The 20,502-nt window shown below is 40.0% G+C and overlaps 1 protein-coding gene across 1 annotated transcript in view; it reads left to right on the forward strand.

Annotated features, from left to right (window-relative positions):
* Window positions 1-8,705: 8,705 nt before the first annotated feature.
* The window catches only part of LOC115613768, a 30,209-nt gene continuing 18,412 nt past the window's right edge, over window positions 8,706-20,502 (forward strand). Inside the window, exons 1-6 of the mRNA XM_030499687.1 lie at window positions 8,706-8,799; window positions 10,046-10,141; window positions 10,836-10,974; window positions 12,722-12,830; window positions 13,837-15,256; window positions 16,371-16,494. Coding sequence (XP_030355547.1) covers window positions 8,706-8,799; window positions 10,046-10,141; window positions 10,836-10,974; window positions 12,722-12,830; window positions 13,837-15,256; window positions 16,371-16,494 — 1,982 coding nt within the window. The remainder of the gene's footprint in view (window positions 8,800-10,045; window positions 10,142-10,835; window positions 10,975-12,721; window positions 12,831-13,836; window positions 15,257-16,370; window positions 16,495-20,502) is intronic.

Genomic DNA, 20,502 nt, shown 5'->3' on the forward strand with positions numbered 1-20,502 from the left:
ACAGTCCTGATAGTACAGTACACTGTAGTTTTATTTGTGAAGAATTTGTGCTATCTAGTGGTTAGGAATTATAAAGGAAAAAACCTATCTAATTACCAGAAAAATGTGTGATTTATTTTTTTTCTTGTTGTTGTTTCTTAGCCTGGATTGGATGATCCAGCCATGGTCTTCTTGTGTTTTCTGGTCCTGTTTCTGAAAAACTTTTAGAGAGATAAGAAGCCATTAAAGTAGTTACAATTGGAACTTTAATTGCTATCCTTGATTTTCTTAGTTCATCTTTTGTTAGTATTCAGTTTTTAACCTGTGAATTTCTGGTAGATATCAGAACAAGTTTTGCTTCTAGTCCACATAATCTATTATTATTTTTGATAGTATCAAGTATGTTTTTATAAAAACAATTTCTATGTTCCTTGTTACATTATAAAAATACAGAGTGGAAGAGAAAAGCTAATACAAGATACAGATAATGTACTGTTTGTTAGAATGCATGAATCTGGTTTCTAAGTTTGATTTCTAAGAAAGACCCATTATGAAAGTTAAAATAGTCTTATTAATGCGTCCTAAGTGAATTATGATGTATTGGAATCATCTGTCTACAACATATTGTGAGAAACTGAAACTATTCTAAGAATCCCTTAAAATTATTTCAGAGAGCATGCGTTTCTTTTAGATGTAAAATTATTTTTATTATTACATTTTAAAGAATAACCTGTGTGCTTCGATTTTAGTCTGTTTGCTCTCTCAGAACAGTGAAAGATTTCCCTCTAGTGGTTAAAACCCGTACAAACTGTCTGAAAGCATAATGCAGTATCTGTACTGGTTTTCCATCACAAGGGGTGCACAGGAATGTCAGACCTTAGATAGATGTTATCACTTTGTAGATGTCATAAAAGCTTATTTGCACCCTGAATGAACAGAGACATATTACAGAGCACAAGACAGTCACGCAGTTTACTTTTTTTCCCAAAGCCAGATCTTTTTGCATTGTTGTGGGTTTGAATTGCCTTTGTAATTGGAAAATATGTACCCATTTGGATTCTATGATTTATATCAGTACACATTACCAATTACTTGAGCTTTCTTTCTAGGATGGTGGAGATATCCTCCAGTTAACAGAAATCTTGTTTTTCCTTCATAGCAGATACCAGTGTCTGCAGAGCATTAAACTCTGGCCCTTTTTAGCCCTACCTGCAAACTTCTTTTGTTTTAAGACACAGCAACAGATTGTAGAATGGAAAAAGCATCACATGCCCATTTCAGAATTTCAGCTATTTGGTGAATTCCTCTTCTGTCTAGGGCTTAATTTATAGAAATGAACAACAGGAGGGGAAAGTCAAAGTCTGTGCTCAAGCTGCTTTTAATTACTGTTTTATTCAAAGGGTAAAGTTTCATTGAGTTGCCCATGCCTACTGTTTTGTCTTAGGGAGGTATTGGTTCTGCTGCAAAGAGAAAACAAAACAAAACAAACTGATTCAGAAGTTTTCAGCTGTGGCAGTAATTCTGCCATGGGGAAACTTCAATAAGCAATATGCAAGGCAACAGAGATCTCTCCTGTCTTTACAGAGGAGTAAAGACAGGGTACTTTCTCCTGCCTTTACAGAGGCCAGGATAAATTATATGCAGTTCAAGCACCCTTGAGTATCCTAAATGGCAGATGGTAAATGAGCTTTAATGAGAGTAACTCATGTCAACTAGATTATAACATGGAATTGTGGATACTGTTACTAAGTTGCTGGTAGTGTACACTCAAAACTAGTAAACAAACCTTACGAACAAGTAACTGATTCAGGAAGGGCAAGCCTTCACGTTAGGCAGTTGCAGCAAGGTGCTGGGGAAGTTATGAGCTCCACCTGAAGCTGCTTATCCAAAAAAAGTAGGAGCAAGTACCAGAAGCTGAGTACGGAGGTCACATTACTGCTGTGTGCTTCCACGCTGCAGCACAGGCTGGCTGGGGCAGACAGCTGACCATGCTGCTGGCTCCTGAGTGAAAAGGGGTGATTTGGAAAATAGAGGAAAATGAGTTTATGCTCCACGTTTTGGCTGCTTTTACAGACTCCATCTTGCTAGTGAGGCAGCTGGCAGCATCTTGCTGGGAGGAGACCTGGAATCCACTTGGAGAAAGAAAGGAAAATACTAGAAGCACCAATGTTAAGGTACGCAGACTTTGCAGAAAGATGTTGCCACAGCAGAGGCGGTAGCCCAGGGTTCAGCCGAGTTGCTCGTGTATGGGGGCTAGGAGCAGTGCTGCTTCACCGCACAGGAAGGGCTTCAGCACTGTTCCTTTTGACTTCAGTGGCATCAACAAAGTTCCAATAGCAAATATTGAGACAACACATGCAGAACCGACAATAGATTAGAAATAATTTGCCACTGTTTGATGCCAGCGATCACAGTAATGAGTTTTATCAGTCATCAAATAGTAGCTGTCAAATGCACCAGCCATTGTGGTCATATGGGACAAGTAAGAAATGAATACAAGTAAATGGCTATGTTCCTCACCTTAAATAAATGCGTGATTTCCTATTACATCATCAAAAAATTGCGTATTGCATAAGAATAAAAAAATCTCAAAGTATAACGAAAAATAAGCAAATATAAATATCACAAACTCATTAATAACTTTAAAACCCATCATTATCCAATACACCTTCTAAATGTATTTTTCAGCACATTTCTTACAACAAAAGGCTTGAATATTACAATTAAATATGACTATCTGGAAACTCCATTTTGTTTAGGTTGATACCAGTCTTGCTTTTCGTTTGAGTCACTCTGAAGTGTGAAGAGCTAGATACTGCTGTGGTATTACTGATAGCTGTTTTCCCTTGTAAAATGAATTGGCTAGCTTAGTATTTTTGGAAATTATTCAGTATATTTGAAAGAAAAAACATAATGTATTTTTTGTGTTCATGTATATTTTTCATTGTATCATTTTAGACATGTCCCAAAGCATACAGAAGTTGATGGGAATTAATGGACAAACTTAATCCTTTTTATGTTATTGTTGTTTTCTATATTGTATGTTCACGCTTACAGAAGCCAAGTATAACCCATGAAGCAGCTGCAAACTTATGCAAATAAGTTTGCAGAAGATTATAAAATACCTGTAATTTTGTTATGGGGTTGTACCATTCCCAGCAGAGAAGGATCAAGAGCTGTGTCTGGGATTGCTAGGTGTCAGAGCAATGCAGATATAGAATAATAAAAAATTCATCAGGTTTTGGAGAGTCAGTGGGTGCAGGACAAGTTCAGCACTTCAATTCTTGTTGATTATTTTATATTCTGTGCTGCTCAAAAGAAAATTATTCTCACTGATTCAGGTCTTGTTGTTCTGTTTACCTATATGCATCAAGTTTATGGCTGTTGCTCCCCTCTTAATAATACAATTTTAAAAAGCAAGATTTACAAATAATAACTTCTCACTGCTGTCTCCAGTAAGGAGACACTTGGGCAACTGCTCCAGGGTTTAGGAAAATTCTCCTCCCAAAAGTCTTTCAGACAGTGCTATGGAAAGAGGGCTTCCTTGTTGTGTGCCTATCACTGGCAGCTCTGGCAGGGCTGCCAGGCTGGGTCTGAGGCTTCAGCTGAGGCCTGCAGACCTGAGCACATACGGTTAACTTCCTAAAGTTATTTTGGGGGACCTTAATAAAACTGTCAGGGCTTTCAGTTAGATTTGTACTTGTTTTCAGGGGAATTTGTGAGGATTTAGCAGTATCAAAGATCAGGTAACAAATACATAGACATCCTGACTATCTGCAAGCAGTTAACACATTGAGTGCTTTAAAATTACATGGGTGGAAGGCTCTGTGAAAGTGTAAAGTATTTTACTTTTTTATTTTGTCAAATATTTATTAGGAGACTACCTGAGATAAAACATGTTAGTCTTTATAATAGTTTTTAAATGAAAGAAAATCTGCTAAAATGGAGAATCTCCACAGACACTTCACAAGGCAGTCGTCAGCCTGTACCATATTTCCTCGTTTGCTCCGGCCAGCTGTCAAGGTGCGCTGTGCAAAGGTATATCTACCTCACAGGGAGCATTTTTGCAGCTTTGGCCATATTTACTGAAGGATTACTTTGTTGCCTGGAGATGGGGAGGCTTGGCGTGGCTTTGATTGAATGGTGCAGTCCAGGAAGAACTGCGGGGATCAGGGCTGTGGGTGAGAGCTTCTGCTGACTAATTCCCTGCAGTGCTTAAAGTGAAGTATGTGTTTGGAGATACTCTTGGCAAATATTGCTGTTTACAGATCCCACCATTCTTAGTCTTCAGATTATATTTCCTTCGTTTGTATTTTGGAGAAAGCATGACCAGGACATGGAGTCTCCATGCACCTAATACAAAATGTGATGTCAGTGGGACAGGCCACCAACAGTCTTTGTATTGCTCCTTACTACTGAGAGTAACCTTCATGTTGGCAGCTGATAACTGCTCAGCATTTGAACTTTGTACTTCATGAATAGCTCAGTGATTTTTGTGGGTATGTGTTGTTTCCTAAGTTTTAAAAAAGGAAGTCAACCAAACAAAAAAAGAACGCAACAAACTTCCAAATAGCATTATATTCAGAAAAACCCCTTACAGGCTGGAACTTTTAGCTTCACTTGAGTTCGACCTGAGGTGGGGATCTGAAGGAGAAGCAAATTATCATATCCACACCTGTGCAATACCAGGATACAACCAATACTGTTGCTAACAGCAGAGGAACAGGGAGACTTGGGTCTTGGTGTTCCCTCTTAGGCTTTGGAGGGAATTGCGATATAATATGGTCTCTACTCTTTTCTCTAGATGTGATTTCTTAGCCCATCCTTTCTGATATATCCAGTTCTCTGCCTTCACTACACCTGCTTCCTTTTTTTTCCTTTTCACTCTTGTTGAAGATCCATTCTCCAGGGTTCTTATTTTAGTGTATAAGCATCTGCACAGACAGCCTGGACTTATTTCCAAAATGTTTCCAGAGGAGCTGTAGATTACTCTAAACGGAGTTTAAGCCTGCAAACAAGATAATGTTCCGTAGCTACGCATGACGCATCAATCAAAGCAGGTATCGAACCTGGTAGAGTGTGTATACTTCTTACGCAAACCGCTTACATTAAAGTAGGAAGAAGGCATTAAATCATTTTCTTGCAAGCAAATTAAGTTCTTGGAGACTCCACATTTCCCAAAAAGTGCAAATAAACCACCTTTGAATCCCTCCATAGCAAACAAGATGGGGAGCTCACTAGCTTCAGCTGCTGAAATGTATTCTCCTACTCCAATTTGTTAAGGTAAGTAGCAAACGCCTGGCCCTGGCCTCAGAAGGACTGGAGCCAAGTGCCTAAAGGGGGGAAGAAGAGTTTGTAGTGTGCAGCCATCTCAGCCATACTGGTCTCAGGGAGAATGGATGCAAGCTGTAGCCGCGTCATTCTATCTATTTGAAATAAACATTCTTCTGAGCTACTTAAATATCAGCCAGTTTTCTAGTGATGTTTTTGTTTGATTTTTTTCACATGCCATTTGTTTTCTCCTGTTTCCCCCTGTTGTCTCTACTCCTTGCTTTCTGCAGTCATCTTTGGACATTAAGCACTTTCTCTGAATTTAAAGGCTGAAGATCTAGCGGAAAGACAAGGTCAGGATACTTTAGCAAATGCTTCTAGTGGTGAATGAGTTGATTTTTATTTTAATTAAGTTACATCTGTTCCTGTTTGTCTGAACTTTAGGATTTAATAGTGAGAGAGGAGGCAGTACATCTAAGCCATCTTTGCTGGCAGAAGTATTGTGATTTTATGGGGGTTTTGTATTGCATGTGTTCTAACAGTATTTTTATATGTATATAAAAATATAAATATTTTTAAATATACTTATACATATATAAAATATATAAACATAGTTGTATGTTTTACAGTTTCTGAAGTCAGAAGATACTCTACATTCAGCGTGGGCTAAAAAGAATAATCTCTTGGATAACAAAAAAAAAAGAGAAGAAAGAAGACAAATCACAGGATTTACTATGCCAGTGTGACACAATTTTTCATGATGATTTTTACTGCACATCCTTAACATGGATTTCAGAAAGCAGGACATGGAAGCAGATGCTTTTAAGGAGGAAGATCATATGTCACAGCAGACTGCTAGTGATCTGGCAAGCATGGTACCATCTTCCGATATAATAATTGAGAAGGTCATGCCTTCCTTTACCCAAGGTTGGGTTGAGAATAGGAGTGAGTCCTCCAGCAAGCAGTGTCCACTTTTATACAGTTCGGAAGCCAATGGCATGGTGGACAACTGTAATGTCTTAACAGATGACTTGGGCCACAACCAAGCTTTTCAGCATGCAAAGGAATTACATTATTTGGCCAGCTCTGATTTTTTTCCTCAAAAGTTGGCTTCCAGTGTAACCCAAGCTGGAATTCACGATGCAAGTGACACCTTGGAAATGTTGACTCCTCCTCTGCTCCGTGTCTCAGAGCCTGGGGTGAACCACCGTGCTTCCACCTACAAAAACACAGAACAGGTTAGTTTGCAAAAATCTTTTGCCATTTTACAACTCAAAGGGTACACTGACATCGTGCAGGTGTAATGTGCCTTGCCAGGTTTTGCTACTCAGCCTCACATCAGCCACCATTTTCTTCTGGTCTATGTGCTGAGATTTCCTTCCACAGAAGCTAAAGCACAAAAGGGAGAGAAGTGTCCATCTGCATGGACACTTAAATACAAATGTCAATATTCTTTATTAAAACTAATACACTTTAAGAAATACCTACCCCTAAAGTCCAGACATGGTGATTCTTTCTGTTTAAAAACCATCCAGAAATGTAGTTTGATACTATATCTTCATGACATTTTCAGACTCCAGAGCAGCAGGACCAGGTGATGAGGCAGCAGATGGAGCAGCTGCAAAGGCTGGTGGCTAAACAGCAGAAAATCATTGCACTTTACAATCCAGGTACTTGGGGAATCCCTCCTGATGCTGCAGCACCCTCACTTGGTGATGCTTGCACTCCAGCAGTAAAATGCACAGTTCCTTAAAGAAATAGAAGGTTTTATAGTTGTTTTCAGTGGCTGGGGGCTCTTCCTCTGGCAGATGGGCTAAAACATTGATTTCTTTACACACATTACACACAAGCTGTAAACCCCAGAAAACACTTCTTTTCACCTTTGTATATTAAAATTTCAGAACCATTAAGAGGAGTCATTTATGTTTAATAACAGTTTCCTGTGCAGGAGTCTTCTGTTAAATATAGATTTGAATGGTACTGTAGAAAATTACAGTATAATGGTGAGCATTACAAAAAGGATGAAGTAGCCTTTTTTTTTCCTGTACCTATATATGAAAGTTACAGCTTTTAATAGAAAAAAGAAGAGAAAGAAAGTCAATGCACCATGTTTCTGTTATCAATTCATATATTTAATGGTACAGCTGCCTGTTCCTCACACCATGATACAACTCCTTCAACAGCTTCATTTTAACCACACCATACTAATAGCATTGCTAGAAAACATCATCTGCTCAGCAAGCAGAAAAAGAGGAGCCCCCTGCCTCCTTCCCACCCTGTCCTCAGCATGTGACCCCATGGTGAAAGGAGTATTTAGGGAAATCATGTAGACTGGTGGCAGCACTGGCTTGGCTTTGGCAGGGTCGCTTCTACGTAACAGGGAGCATCATAAGGGCGCAGGAAGATAAGGTGATCCTCGGATTGCTGCTGCTCCTCAGATAACCTTCTGAGGAGGAACCTAACCCATGCGGTAGGAGCCAAGGCAGCCTAAGAGATCCCCTGCTTGCATCTGCGATTGATTTGGCATCAGTTTTCTCACTCTAATTTCAAGCCTCATGGTAACACAGACAGAAGTGGCTCTGCCCACCTGCTAGCTGTGTGGTTAGAGCATCTGTCCAGAAGTAGCAAGTTGAGTTTTGGTGTTTTTTGAGATAGTTTCTGACAGCATTTGGATCCACAGAGCAGCCTTCTTTCAAAACGTGCCTTAACTAGGGGTGAGGCAATTCCAGTTGCAGGCACTCTCTACTGTTCTGTTTGAAGTCAGGTCACAGGACAAAGAGGAATCATGGTGTGGAGAAAGAAACTAAGAAGCGAGCCTAATCTTGTAAGCTCTTAGAGGGGTTTCTATCCTGGAACTAGTGAGCCTGGCATCTAGTCCCTCTGCAGAACTGCTTATATCTTTTCCACTTGGAAGTCTTCTACTAAAATATGTAACCAGGAATATCTTCCCCTCTTTTGCATTGAGGAGTGCCTCAGAGATACTTTGCAATACTTAATTTTTATTTGCTGAAGGACTTAAGGAATTCTAGGGGAAAACCTTGTTTTACATGCTCAGAATTTATACATGCTCTTTAATTCAGCATCCCTGTAGGAAACAATAATTTTAGTTATGACTGATAGTTGCAGCAAGCATGTTTTACAATTCAAATGAAACAACAAACACAGAATTTGGTTATTTCACTCTGAACATCAAACCACTGGGTAAATAGAAAGCAACATTGTTTCTGTGCAATACCAGTTCAGCAGGAGATTTCTAGGTTGGTACAAGGTATTTGTCTGACTCTTCTCTAATTTTTCTTCTCTGGTAATTATTTTTAGGCTTTTCTATTTCTCACCTAGTAGCCACAATGCCACCCCTTCCATACTTTCCAGCTACTTCCATTCCTGTCCAGTTTCCAGCAAAAAATTCTTCCCAAGTTGAGAGCCTGGAGCGCTTACAGACCTCTCCCTTGCCAATGTGCTCTGCTCAGCAAAGCAGATCCCCGCTGTTCATGCCAAATGAGAGCAGTTCAGAAATCTCAGGAGAGCATGTGCAGCTCTCAGATTCAGGTGGGTAAAAAGCACTGGAAATCTCAAGTTAAGACTATCATGCAACTCCTGTGAATTTTTGTGCTTGCTAATGGTTGTTACTGATTTTATTGCAGGTCAGGGGAAGGTGTTTTGTTTTGATGGTTGGTTGTTATAAAATGTTTTGGAGTATTTCAGACTTGATTTTTTTTTTACTTTTTGAATCATAGTCATACTGCCTCTCACACTGACAGAGAAACTGGACCTTATATATAAATGGAGCAGACAGTCATTAAATTGGAAAAAATAAGTGATATGAAGTAGGGAGTATGTTATATTTAGGGAGAGAAGAATAAGAAGTAGGAAGTGGATATAGTTTCCTAAGGTGAGAGAACATGTTTCTTTAACTAAGAAACACCAAGATTGATGGTTTTTGTCATCAATCTTGGTGTTTCTCACGTTGATATGGAGTTGCATTTTTAGGAGGAAAACCAATGTAAGCTGCTACTTGATGTCTTCTCTTTGTAACACTTTGCCAGCCTTGTCTTCTGTGGGTAGATACCAAAGGGTGAGAAAGAAGAAAGAGCAATTTGCAACACATTAAAAGTTTATTTCAAAATGGGGGGAAGAGGAACAAAAAGAAGTGGGAATAAAGCCACTTAAAAGGGAAGAGGATGTAATTCAGACAAGCATCCCTGACTCCTTTGAATTTTTATAGCAAGGCTTGCCCGTGATGATGTGAGAAAGTCAGTAGTACAATTGAAACTTTAATTTCATATTCTTCAAGCTAGCTCAGGACTGATACTCTCATTAAAAGAGTCTTGTCTCTTTTCTTGTGCCTGACACTATTATTTCTTGCTGAGTTAACCTGAACCCGGGTCAGTTGCTCAGTGAAGTTTATCAGAGAGCTTCAGGAATACTCCTGCCAGCACAAAATAAGGGGGGGGGGGGGGGGAGTGGATGAGGACAGCATGAACTTGACAGCAAGAACACATGAGGACAGGGGGAGGTATGACTGCTCTTTTTGACAGCAGCACTAACTTAGATCTGCTTCATGTGTGCTAAACTAAGGCTGGAAGGTACAGAGACCTTAGTACATCAGGTTAACTCCTAGCTGGAAGCTGGTCAGTGCAGTTGCCTTTGAAATATGCTTCAGCTAAATGTCTGATTGTAGACTGGGCTGAACTGAGACCTTCCTAACTTGTGACAAGCGTGGGTTTTTACTAAATGGGGATATAAACATGAGCATAACAACAGCCTCTATAACACTTCACATTCTTATTTAAAGGGATAAGCACTGAGCCACTGCTTCAGCATACTGAGAGCTCCACAAAAAAACTTACTGGACAAGAGGCTCAAGAAGAAAACAGAGAAGAAAACACAGGTGAATTCCACAACTGCTTGGACACATTGTTCTTGCCTTGCACTGGGAAGCGCTAGTTAAAAGTTACAGTCTTGGGGCACTTCTATTACATTCTGGAGACAGCATAGCCCCACACATGAGACTGTGAGGAGGGACACATGGGTTCTGTGTCCCTTGCTGCTGTCAACCTGCTGTGTCACCTCTGCCTCCTCAGCTGTATTGTGGTGCAAGGCAGCTGACAAGGTTCATTTTTGTGAAATAGAATAGAATGAAAATAGAATAGAAAATTCTCTGTTAGAAAGGCTCATGTGTACAAATACTGCTTGTTAAACTGTTTAATGAACTGGCTTGCAGGTCGCAATTACAGACACATGAGTAGCTCAGTACAGTCTAGCAAAGTGTCTTCACTGCATAGTTCAGCAATGAACACATTAACCAAGTGTTACAAATTGACAGAGGCAAGGAGTACAAATAGTGCCATCTACCCTTTCTTTATTTCCAGCAACTAGGCTTGAGGATAAGGATCCTCTTTTTTTCCATGGGTTGCATCCTTCTACCTACTTAACTCAATTGTATTCTATGAAGTGTTTTCAAAAATCAAAATCTTGCATATGTTGTTGAAAATATAAACATTTCTAATTTATTTTGTGATGTTTACTTTCATTTATTCATTCTATAAAACTTTGTTTTCATTGACCTTTTTCCTGTTGCTTAGAGAACAGTCAATTAAAAGAAAGGAGTTTCCCTGTAACTTTTTCTGCTGCCAAAGAACAAAGAGAACAAGTAAAGGAGGAGATTCCTCCACCTCCCTTTGGACTAGAGGCAAAGATGAAGATTGGAAACACAGAAGACAGGTGAGAAGTTATCTCAGTCAGTCAGTCAAGCTACAAAAGTTTGTCTGTCTTGTCTGTACACGTACTTTATGTGTTACGTTTGCACAAAGACTCTGCTTTAGAGTGGCAGGTATGCATGGGCATTGGATAGGTCTAGGGACTCACAGCTGATCTGCTTCTATGTAATGGGATGCTGGTTTAGCCAATTTAAATGAACTGGTTTTGCAACTACGATCTCCAAAGAATAGAAGTAAGGCAAAATTTGGCAGGGAAAGATAACTTCTTTTGTTATGCCATCATTTCTTCTGCAGTGGTCATCAGTTTGCAATGGCAGCATCAGTCTGAGTAGCTCATTCATTCTGGTCCTTTCTCTGCCTCTTCATCTGTGCCAAGACAAATTTTTATGTGCTTATATATCGAACAGGCCACCAAAGTAATCCTTGTTAAAATTATCTGGAGAAAGGAGAGATGTAACTTTTAACTTGGATCAGTTCTCTGGTCTGGTTCATCACTGCATTGCAGAAGGAGTTGTACCAGCACACTGAGGTGGTGCTCATGGCTAGGTAAGAAGGGGTAGGTTGGCATTAGTGATGGAAGAAATGCTTGTAGAGTTGTTACCTTTCCTCAGCTGATGAAGACAGAAGCAGCAGCTTTTTGGCACACCAAGCCCTCCATCAAGTATAAAAGCAGGAACTTTCTAGACAGGTACAGACTGAGAGTAATTTTCATGAGTGCGTTTTGGTGCATTAACCATGTGGGAGTTGGGCAGAGGAGGAAGACAGGAACCTCCAGAACAGAGGGCAGAGAAGAGGTGGCAGGACCATAAGCACCTCTGGGCAAGTGTGCCTGTCCACATATGCCTTTTTGGATCAGTAGTGAGATTCTGAAATCTGTATCTCAGTCATCCCCACTTGTTGTGCTTTGATTCACATCATGATCTTAACATGAGCTGGATGAAACTATAGCACAGAATGTATTCCAGGTCTTTGTGACACTTTCTCTGTGGGACCAGGGCACAGCTGGTTTGAAATGAACTTCCCTGAAACACATATTGTCTTAATGCTGAGTCCTGATCAACAACAGTTCTGCTCTACAAATCTTATCCTATTAAGCCATGCTGATGTTAACAGACAGAGCCAGACTGACAAACAAAAAGATTATCAGTGTAAAATGGTGTTAAATGGAGGTGGGATATAGAACGTACAGTAATATGTTGCATAACCAATACTTTTATTAAACCCAGGACTTTTTAATGTTCGGTAGAGATTATTAGCAAGTGACTAAATTAAGGCTCTAAGCCCGTTTCCTATGAAATAAGATCTGTTCATGCATGCTGTATTATGCTTCATTAGAGTCAGAGTTCAATTTGTCCCTCCACAACATTATAGACATTATTTTTCTCCTCTATCACTCTTCACCATCTAATTCAAACCAATCTGTCAGAGAGATGGTGAGTTCTTTGTGACCATAACCAGCTCTAGTCTGCTGAAAATGCCTGAAATATTTTTCCTTTTGACTACTTTCTAATTTTAAGGAAAGATTGATATCAACCAAAAAATGTTAGTTGCTAAAAGCATAGTTAATGTTTAGTCTAGACAGGATTTTTTAAAGTGAGACTTGGGCGTCACACAATATTGGGCTTTTTATTAACATGCTTCACATTTAACAAAGATTTCAGTTCTAAACTCAACATCAGCTCAATGAAAATTATCAAAAGAAAACTAATTGGACAACTTCACAAATAAGTGTCTTCCTGTTCCTTGCCTAGGCCAATCACACCGGCAATTGGTATTAGACAGAATAGTTCTGAAGAATTTGTTGAAGAACAACTTGAAGTGGACAATCATCTCCTAGAAAAACAGCAGAAGGAGCAGCAGGTACTGTGCCATTGGTGCATTCACTTTGCTCTTGACAAGTTCTTATGGTTTTGGGTGTTGAGTGGGCTGTTTTGGCTCACTGTATGGCATTTTCCCAGTGTTCTTTCATGTGGTATTGGAAGATTTTCCCCAGAACCGAATAAACTATATAACTCAGTGACAAATATATTCCCCACTGTTTCCCACTGGTTTTCTCTCTTTCCCCATACTTTCTGGGTCACAGTTTGTGCCCAAGTCTTAACATACTCAGCTAAATTAGACCTCAAGTTGATTCTGTCAATTTATTCCATAATAAATGGTCCATGCCCTCTGTCATGTGCCACTAGTGCGAGAATGTGAGTATTTCCAAATACAGTTTTTATAAAAGGGCCAAGTACAATAATACCGTTCTGGTTTTTGCCTTAAGTGCAGTTTGAGATGATTTTATGTCTAGAGGCATCAGACTCAGCATTTTGTTAGGCTTGTTGACTTGGAAGACAAACACCTTCATCAGGAATTTTCTTTATATCTCCCTGGTGAAATAAAATCTCCAACTGAGGCATTTATATATTTTTGTATCACACTGTAAAAAGCACTCAAACTTCCTTTAAGAACAAAGAAAGACAGAACTTTTGTCATCTTGTATCATACAAACAGCACCATCTTAACCATCTGACTCTATTAATGAATTAATAGAGGTGACACATAGCAAGTGCTCCTAAAAGTTCTCGTACCTTCCCCATAGACTCAAGGCTGTTACTTACATACTCATTATCCACATCCAGTGTCTCCACATCCAGAATTCTGGTGTCTCAGCTTTTTCGGCTGTCATAAATAAGGTTCAAGGCCAGGTTGGACAGAGTCTTGGGCAACCTGATCTAGTGGAAAGTGTCCCTGCCCATGGCAGAGGGTTGGAACTAGATGATCTTAAGATCCTTTCCAACCCAAACCATTCTATGATTCTATATCTTACTTTCTGGAGAATGATTCTCAGACTGTGATTGTCAGGATTTTTGGTGTTTTTCAGAGCAAGGCAAAAGTAACAACTCGGAAGGCTTTTCTGAAACAAAAAGAAGATAGGACAAGGCTCAAAAAAAATAAACAGAAACCTTTAAAAGAAAACAGCAAGCCTTCCAGAAGAGCTGGTTTGGACTGCTGGGGCCATTTCTCCCAGCTTGGCCAAGTGAATGCGGGCATACTGCAGCCAGGGGTATGCTCTCAGTTTAATCTTCAGGCTAGTAGCTCCATGAAGACTGGTACACATGAAAAAAAAGCAGACCATGCTTTAGCTGAGTGGGAGATAAATTCTCAGACTGACTGTGAAGCAAGAGTAGTTGAGCAAAGTTTAGAAGAAAAACAAGTGATCATGAAAGATGAAGACACAAAGAAAAATCCCATTGGCTCACCACAGAGAAAGTGGCCTGAAATCCTGCAACCAACTCCAGAAACATTAGTAGAAATGAACCTACAAATAGGTGAGGAAAGGGAAACTCATCATGTGGATTCTCTTGGGCAAGCATGCCGAACTGATGGAAGACCTGTGCAAGATACCCTGCAAAAGCACCTAAGTAGGGTGGATTCACCTCTGAAGGGTCATAGCACAGAGGGAGTAAAAAACCCCTTGGAAGTCCTGCAAAAGCATTCCCTACTTCAGGATTTAAAATCAGATCACATCAAGGAGACAAAGTGGAGTGCAGACTCCGCATTCACACAGGGTGAGAACCAGGTTCAGGTATGCATGCAGGAACTTGTTTCAGGGAGCCAGAGCTCAGAAAGAAAAAGACAAATCCATACTGGTTTTAAGATGGTCAATGATAAGATAGTAAAAATTACACATAGCTCACCTGAGGCTGTGGAGAAGGGAAGCTCATCCTCAGCCTTGCAGCAGGAGTGGCAAAGGAAAGGCACAGCTGTCTCAATGTGGCATGTTGCATCTTCATTCTGTGAATCAAGCTGCTTATCTTCCAACAGTGATGATGACCCCAAATCTCACCATGCTCAGTATCCCTCCCAGCATGGGCCTCAGGGAGTAGATCATACTGATGGACATTTGGATGTCTCTGATGGTGATTACGCTAGTGATGAGCCCAGCGGAACTGAAATAAAGTCTGTTAAAAAGTACAGCAGATCACCCCGAAGGAAACAAGATATTCAAGTGATCTCGAGGCAAGGTCTCTCCTGCAGCACAAGCAGCAGCGATACCAGTACCGGGGTTGCCAGGCTGAAAGAGAGCAAGAGCTGCTCTTCTCTTCAGCAGCCTCTGTATCATCCCACAAAATTGAAAACGAGAGAGCATGAGCCTGAATCAAAGGATAAGTATAGAGCCAGGGGTGTTAAAAGCCTACATCTGCCATCCTCAACAGTGGCTGATGAGGTTCCTGCTTTCAAGATTAAGGAAACCCCTGCAGTGGAGGAACCACAGAAAAAACCGTTTAGAGACAGATTAGGTAAGTGCTACCCAAGTTTTGATTTATATTTATTTTCCATAGGGGAAGAAAATTTCTCTTGGATATATGCCTCATTCTGCCTGTGCTCCCTAGCTATATGCCCACCTTTGTCAATATTTCTCAGTCCCAAGCTGGGAAAAAAAGTGAAAAGGGGAGAGGTATATCTGCAAGCTCCTTGTTATACTTGGCTCTCCATTGTCACTTGCTGTTTTTCCAGTCTGTTGCTTGAGGCGCACTTTCAGGTGCAGACTTCTGACCCCATGAGATAGATAGGTGAGAGATTCAGTGAGTCCTTGGAGTCAGTGCTAGAGCTCCCTGTAGCTTAGGTATGTTCCTCCCACTGACCCATTGACAGTGAGATGTTCACATTTTCTCTTTATCCTCCTCAGAGATGACTTTAAAAAAGGTGGTCAAAATAATTTCTTAAATTTATATGTTTTGTTCCTAAGACACATAGACCCTTACATCAATGGAAAATTATGATTTCCATTAATGCGGACCCATTTCTTTAGTCAAGCAATTTTCTAGCCTTTTGGCCCGGTGATCTTCTGGCAATGAAATGGTATCTTGCTTGAGCAGGTTTAGTCCTTTTTATTAAACTGGTTCTTGACTTTTCTTCTGTCTTAGTTTCCCTTGAAGGACTTCTCCCACATCAACTCCTCATCCCAAACCTATCGGCTGTCTCTTTGTGTAGGATCAGCCAAAATCAGATGTTCTGCCTGCCACTTCTGATGGCTTTCAATTGCTCTGTCATAGCTTGCTGGGCACACCCCACTCCATGTCAGGCTCCTGTTAAAAAAGGGTTCCTGAGGCCTCTTCAAAAGTGAAATTCAAAATAAGGTTGCCTTATCATGTGGCATCCACATTCCTGAATAGGAATTCATCTATAAACACTGATATATCCCCAAATCCATTTCACTTATAATGATTTGTAGGGCTTGGACTCTACTACTAAGAACTATGCTGGGAATGAAATACCTGCATAATTAGGCAGAGATAGATTCATTCTTCTTGATGAATTAAGCAATAAAGCCTCTTGCACTTGCACATTTTGTGGTTTTAAATGCATAGAGAGCATTCATAAATATTCACAAAATTCTGTGCACTAACATAGATGTGTTTGCAGAAGAAACCCAGAACACCCTTACCAGAGGATTAGAGACTGGCGTACACCACAGAGGAACCCCTCCAACGACTAAGGTGAAGGAAGAACAAGAGAAACCAATGCATCTGCACAGGTAAATCTGTATACATCAGAAATTGATCTGTGTGTGCAGTGAGGCAAATACTTTCTTTAGGATCCTTACAATCAGGCTGCTAAATTCTTACTTATTAACTATCATCTTTTTGAGGGCATCTGTGTTGTCTCAGAACTGAGACACTTCTTTGATTGTGTAGATTAAAAGTAAAGCACCTAACTGAAGGGGCCCAACTCTGGGAATACTGCAGTTTGGGTCTTGAAGCTGAGTAATGATAAATGCTTTTTCTAAATTGCTGAACATCTTCAGATTACACTCAAATCAGTAAAAACTCAGGATAATCTGTCATGTGGGATCAGGCCTCTGACGGAGTAAAGGATAAACTTCTTATATCACATTCACATCAGGCTAGCCCATATTTCAAAAGTTAACAAAAAGTGTGTAGCATCCATTAGTGACAATAGCATTGTTATTCAGGAATATCTATCTTCACGCTAGACTGAAGATACATTTGATTCCATATAAATGAAGAACTTGAAAATTCAGGAGAGTTGCTTTTGTAATTCATAACTATTAAATGCTGAAAATTGTTTTGTTTTGTTTTGGGTTTGTTTTACATCTTCATATTAAAAAAAAAAAATAATTCCTTACCACAAGATCCCTGCAAGAAGCCTTGAAACTATGGGGTTTGGAATGGAAGTGACTCATAACTGTAACTAATTACAGGTTATTCAAATGCCTCTAATAAACATTGAACATGCTTACAACCAAATCAAATACGTATTTTTAATGTGATTAAATTTGTTGGAAATTACTAGGTACCATCTACTGTTAACAGGAGAGATTATTTTCCTCTTTGCCTTTAAGCCTAGTTCTTGACTAGTGCCAATTAGTGTAATTTATTAATTTGGATTTCTATTTTAACATATAATGCAAAATAAGAAATTATTTTTCACATCTGCTTGTCCATTCCTCTTGATTTCAAACGCCATGGGATTAGTGTAAAAAAATATTTCTGAATTACATTTATCAGTTTGTATCTTTTTCTCCTACAGCTGTCTTTGAGCAAGATACTTTCAATATCATAAGCAGTTTCATTAAAGATCCTCCTTTTTCGTGATCTTGCAAACATATTGGAAGATGATCTCCAGCTGACTGCGATAGGTGTTCCAGATGAGAATATTTGTGGAATTTGGCAGTTCATAAAACTGCTAATGAAATTAGGTGCTGGTTTTACTTTTGCTGTAAATTTTGGCTGTGGAGTGATGTACCGGTGCAGAACTACTGCAGTGCTGCACTCTGCCAGCACTGCACTCTCCGACTGCTGCCAGTGCTGCTTCACTGGTGACATGGCTTTGATTTTGTCATAATAGTGCACGTTTTTAAAAGAGCTTTCATTGAGTTATTCGTGTCATTAGCCATGGTAGCCCCTAGCATTTCCACACAGATGTTCATCAAAAAATGCCTGCCTAGTATAATGTGTACATCTTTCACTCACTTTTTCCAATTTATGAGCTAGAACTAATTGTGAAAGGCATCTTATCCTCCTTGACTGTGTTTGCCTTATGCTGATTTATGCAATCCGAGAATCTGCTTTGTATTTTTAAACCAGTAACCCTATCAGGAACACAAGATGGATCACATTGATAGCACTTCACTTGTGCCATGTTAACAACTTGTGCTTGCTGGAAGCAGTGAAAATCCTCAAGAGCTGCGCGATGCGCCTGAACCTGCCCGGTCTATCTATTTTTTTATTTCCAAGAACTTTGTCTTCAGACCTTTGCAGGCACAAATAATTACAGGCAAGAGAGTGAAAACAGTTGGGATGTAGCGTGTTCTGTTCATCTGGTGCCTTATGGAATCTGGACCTATGGCTTCACCCTTGCAGCAGTGAAGTAGTTGCTGCTGGCTCTTGGCATCAGTCAGAGGATTCAGTGATGGTTATTTCCTTGTTCCCTCAACAAGAACAGCTTGTCTGCTTTGTAATACATAATTTCTTTGTAGTATTGAATCTGCACTTTTTCTGGACCATCAGCAGTAGCCAGCATGTTGGGGTTTTTCTCCCATCTGCATTTCCCTAAAAGACTTTTTCTTTGAAAAAAGACTTTTGCTTCATGTACGTTTTTGCCTCACAGCCAGCCTGCTGCCATGTGCCTCATGCAGAGGTGTGCCTGGGCTGCATGCAAAAATCTGAGTTAGCACAATCTGCTTAGCTTTTTTTATGTGTTTTGTATCTGTGTTGTGCACCTAGCTCCTGTTTGCAATCTGTAGTTGAGGTGTGAACTGTATCACTATATCAGAGGCTCCAAAGAAGTAATGTGTGTGCTCCTGATATCCTTGGTTATTACACTTTCTCAGGCCAGGATCTCTTTTCTAGCCTTGAGGCAAAGAGGCTGTCCTGGTTTCACCTGGGATAGAGTTAACTTTCTTCCTAGTAGCTGGTACAATGCCATTGTGTAGATTTAGTGTGAGAACAACGATGATAACACACTAATGTCTTAGTTGTTGCTAAGTAATGCTTACTCTAAATTAAGAACTTTTCAGTTTCCCATGCTCTGCCAGTGAGCAGGTGCACAAGAAGCTGGAAGGGAGAAGAGCCAAGGCAGCTGACCTGAACTAGCCAAGGGAATATTCCACACGATGGTAAACAGCAGAACACCTCCATACAGCTAACCTATCTTACCCTGCAGACCAGAGTGGCTGCGTTCGAGCTGTCTGCTAGATCTGATCCCTGGCCTGACTAACCTGCAGACCTTGCCCAGCATGGTCTAGTTCAGTGCTGGATGGCCAATGTCGGGACCAGAGGTCATGCTATCAACACAGCACTCTGCGCAATTGCACACTTGGGTTCATGCTCCAGCTCTGATTAGTTTGTTTGTACAAATGTAATTCCTGTGCAATTCTGAAAAGGCTGATATCAGCTGAGATGCTGGAAGGAATAGCTACCTGGATTTTACCTTCAGGGTGTAAGAAACTTAAGACAGTACTGTTCAGCCTTCAGTGGAAGATGTTATATATAGATCTTGCGCTTGCTTTTGTTCTAGTACACTGTATTTCAGGACATCTGGTCTGCATATGGAGCAGTTGTAGGCTGGACATAATCACACAGGGCAGGTATATTTGATAATTTAACTGTATGAGGAGAATTAATACTTCTACTGACTATGCTGAGACTTTTTTTATCATGACTTTAACCAGGATATTAAACAGGCTTATTTAGGATAGAAAACAACAACCCCACTCTCAAGAAAAAAAAAAAAAAAAAGAAAGGTAATGAATTAGGATATGAGGAGTTCATTTATCTCTTAGTACCCTTGAGAACTTTCATATATTGCTGTTGAAGGGCTAAACTCTATTACTGAGAGGAAAACATGAGGTCATGGCTGTCTCCTGTAGGTCGTGTTGTGTTTCGAAAAATAGTGAAGGCTAGATGGTGGCTGTAGGTCATGAAGTGAGCTGAAGCAGGAAGCTAACAAATAATTTAATATCATATTAAAAATTAACTAATCAGGTGTATCATAGTCCTATAAATATACTTTGAGGATATGTAAAGATTTATACTCTCCCCTTCTTGCTGAGTTTTTAAGTGCAGTTCCAGAACACTCATGCCTTGAGACATTGAATTCAAAGGCAAAATCTCTTCCGGGCACTGAGCTCCTACATTTAACTCTTGGAGCACACTTGTTTATGGAAAGTAAAGTACTTTATGCCCTTTCATTCAGGTCCATGGCTGTTCTGATTTGTAGTAATGGCAATGTAATGGCTGCTGGATGTATAGCTCAGTACCCAGCCCTGCATGATGAAGTGCTTCATAGGCGCAATGCCAGGGAACCAGCTGTGTCTTCTGCAGGTCTGCCTTAATTTAGCTATCTCTCTGAAAAGAAAATGTGCTTAAAAGCCTGTAAGTTCATGGTCATTATGTTGTCAGAAAATTTCAATACGAATTGTTTCCATCTGCTCAGTAGAATCAATTTTGCAGCTGAATACATACATGAGTGTTCTCAGTGATGAAGGACCTCAATTTTGGCATGTGCTGATAACTTGTTG

Source organism: Strigops habroptila, chromosome 10 (assembly GCF_004027225.2).
Source record: "Strigops habroptila isolate Jane chromosome 10, bStrHab1.2.pri, whole genome shotgun sequence".
NCBI classification, from domain to species: Eukaryota; Metazoa; Chordata; class Aves; order Psittaciformes; family Psittacidae; genus Strigops; species Strigops habroptila.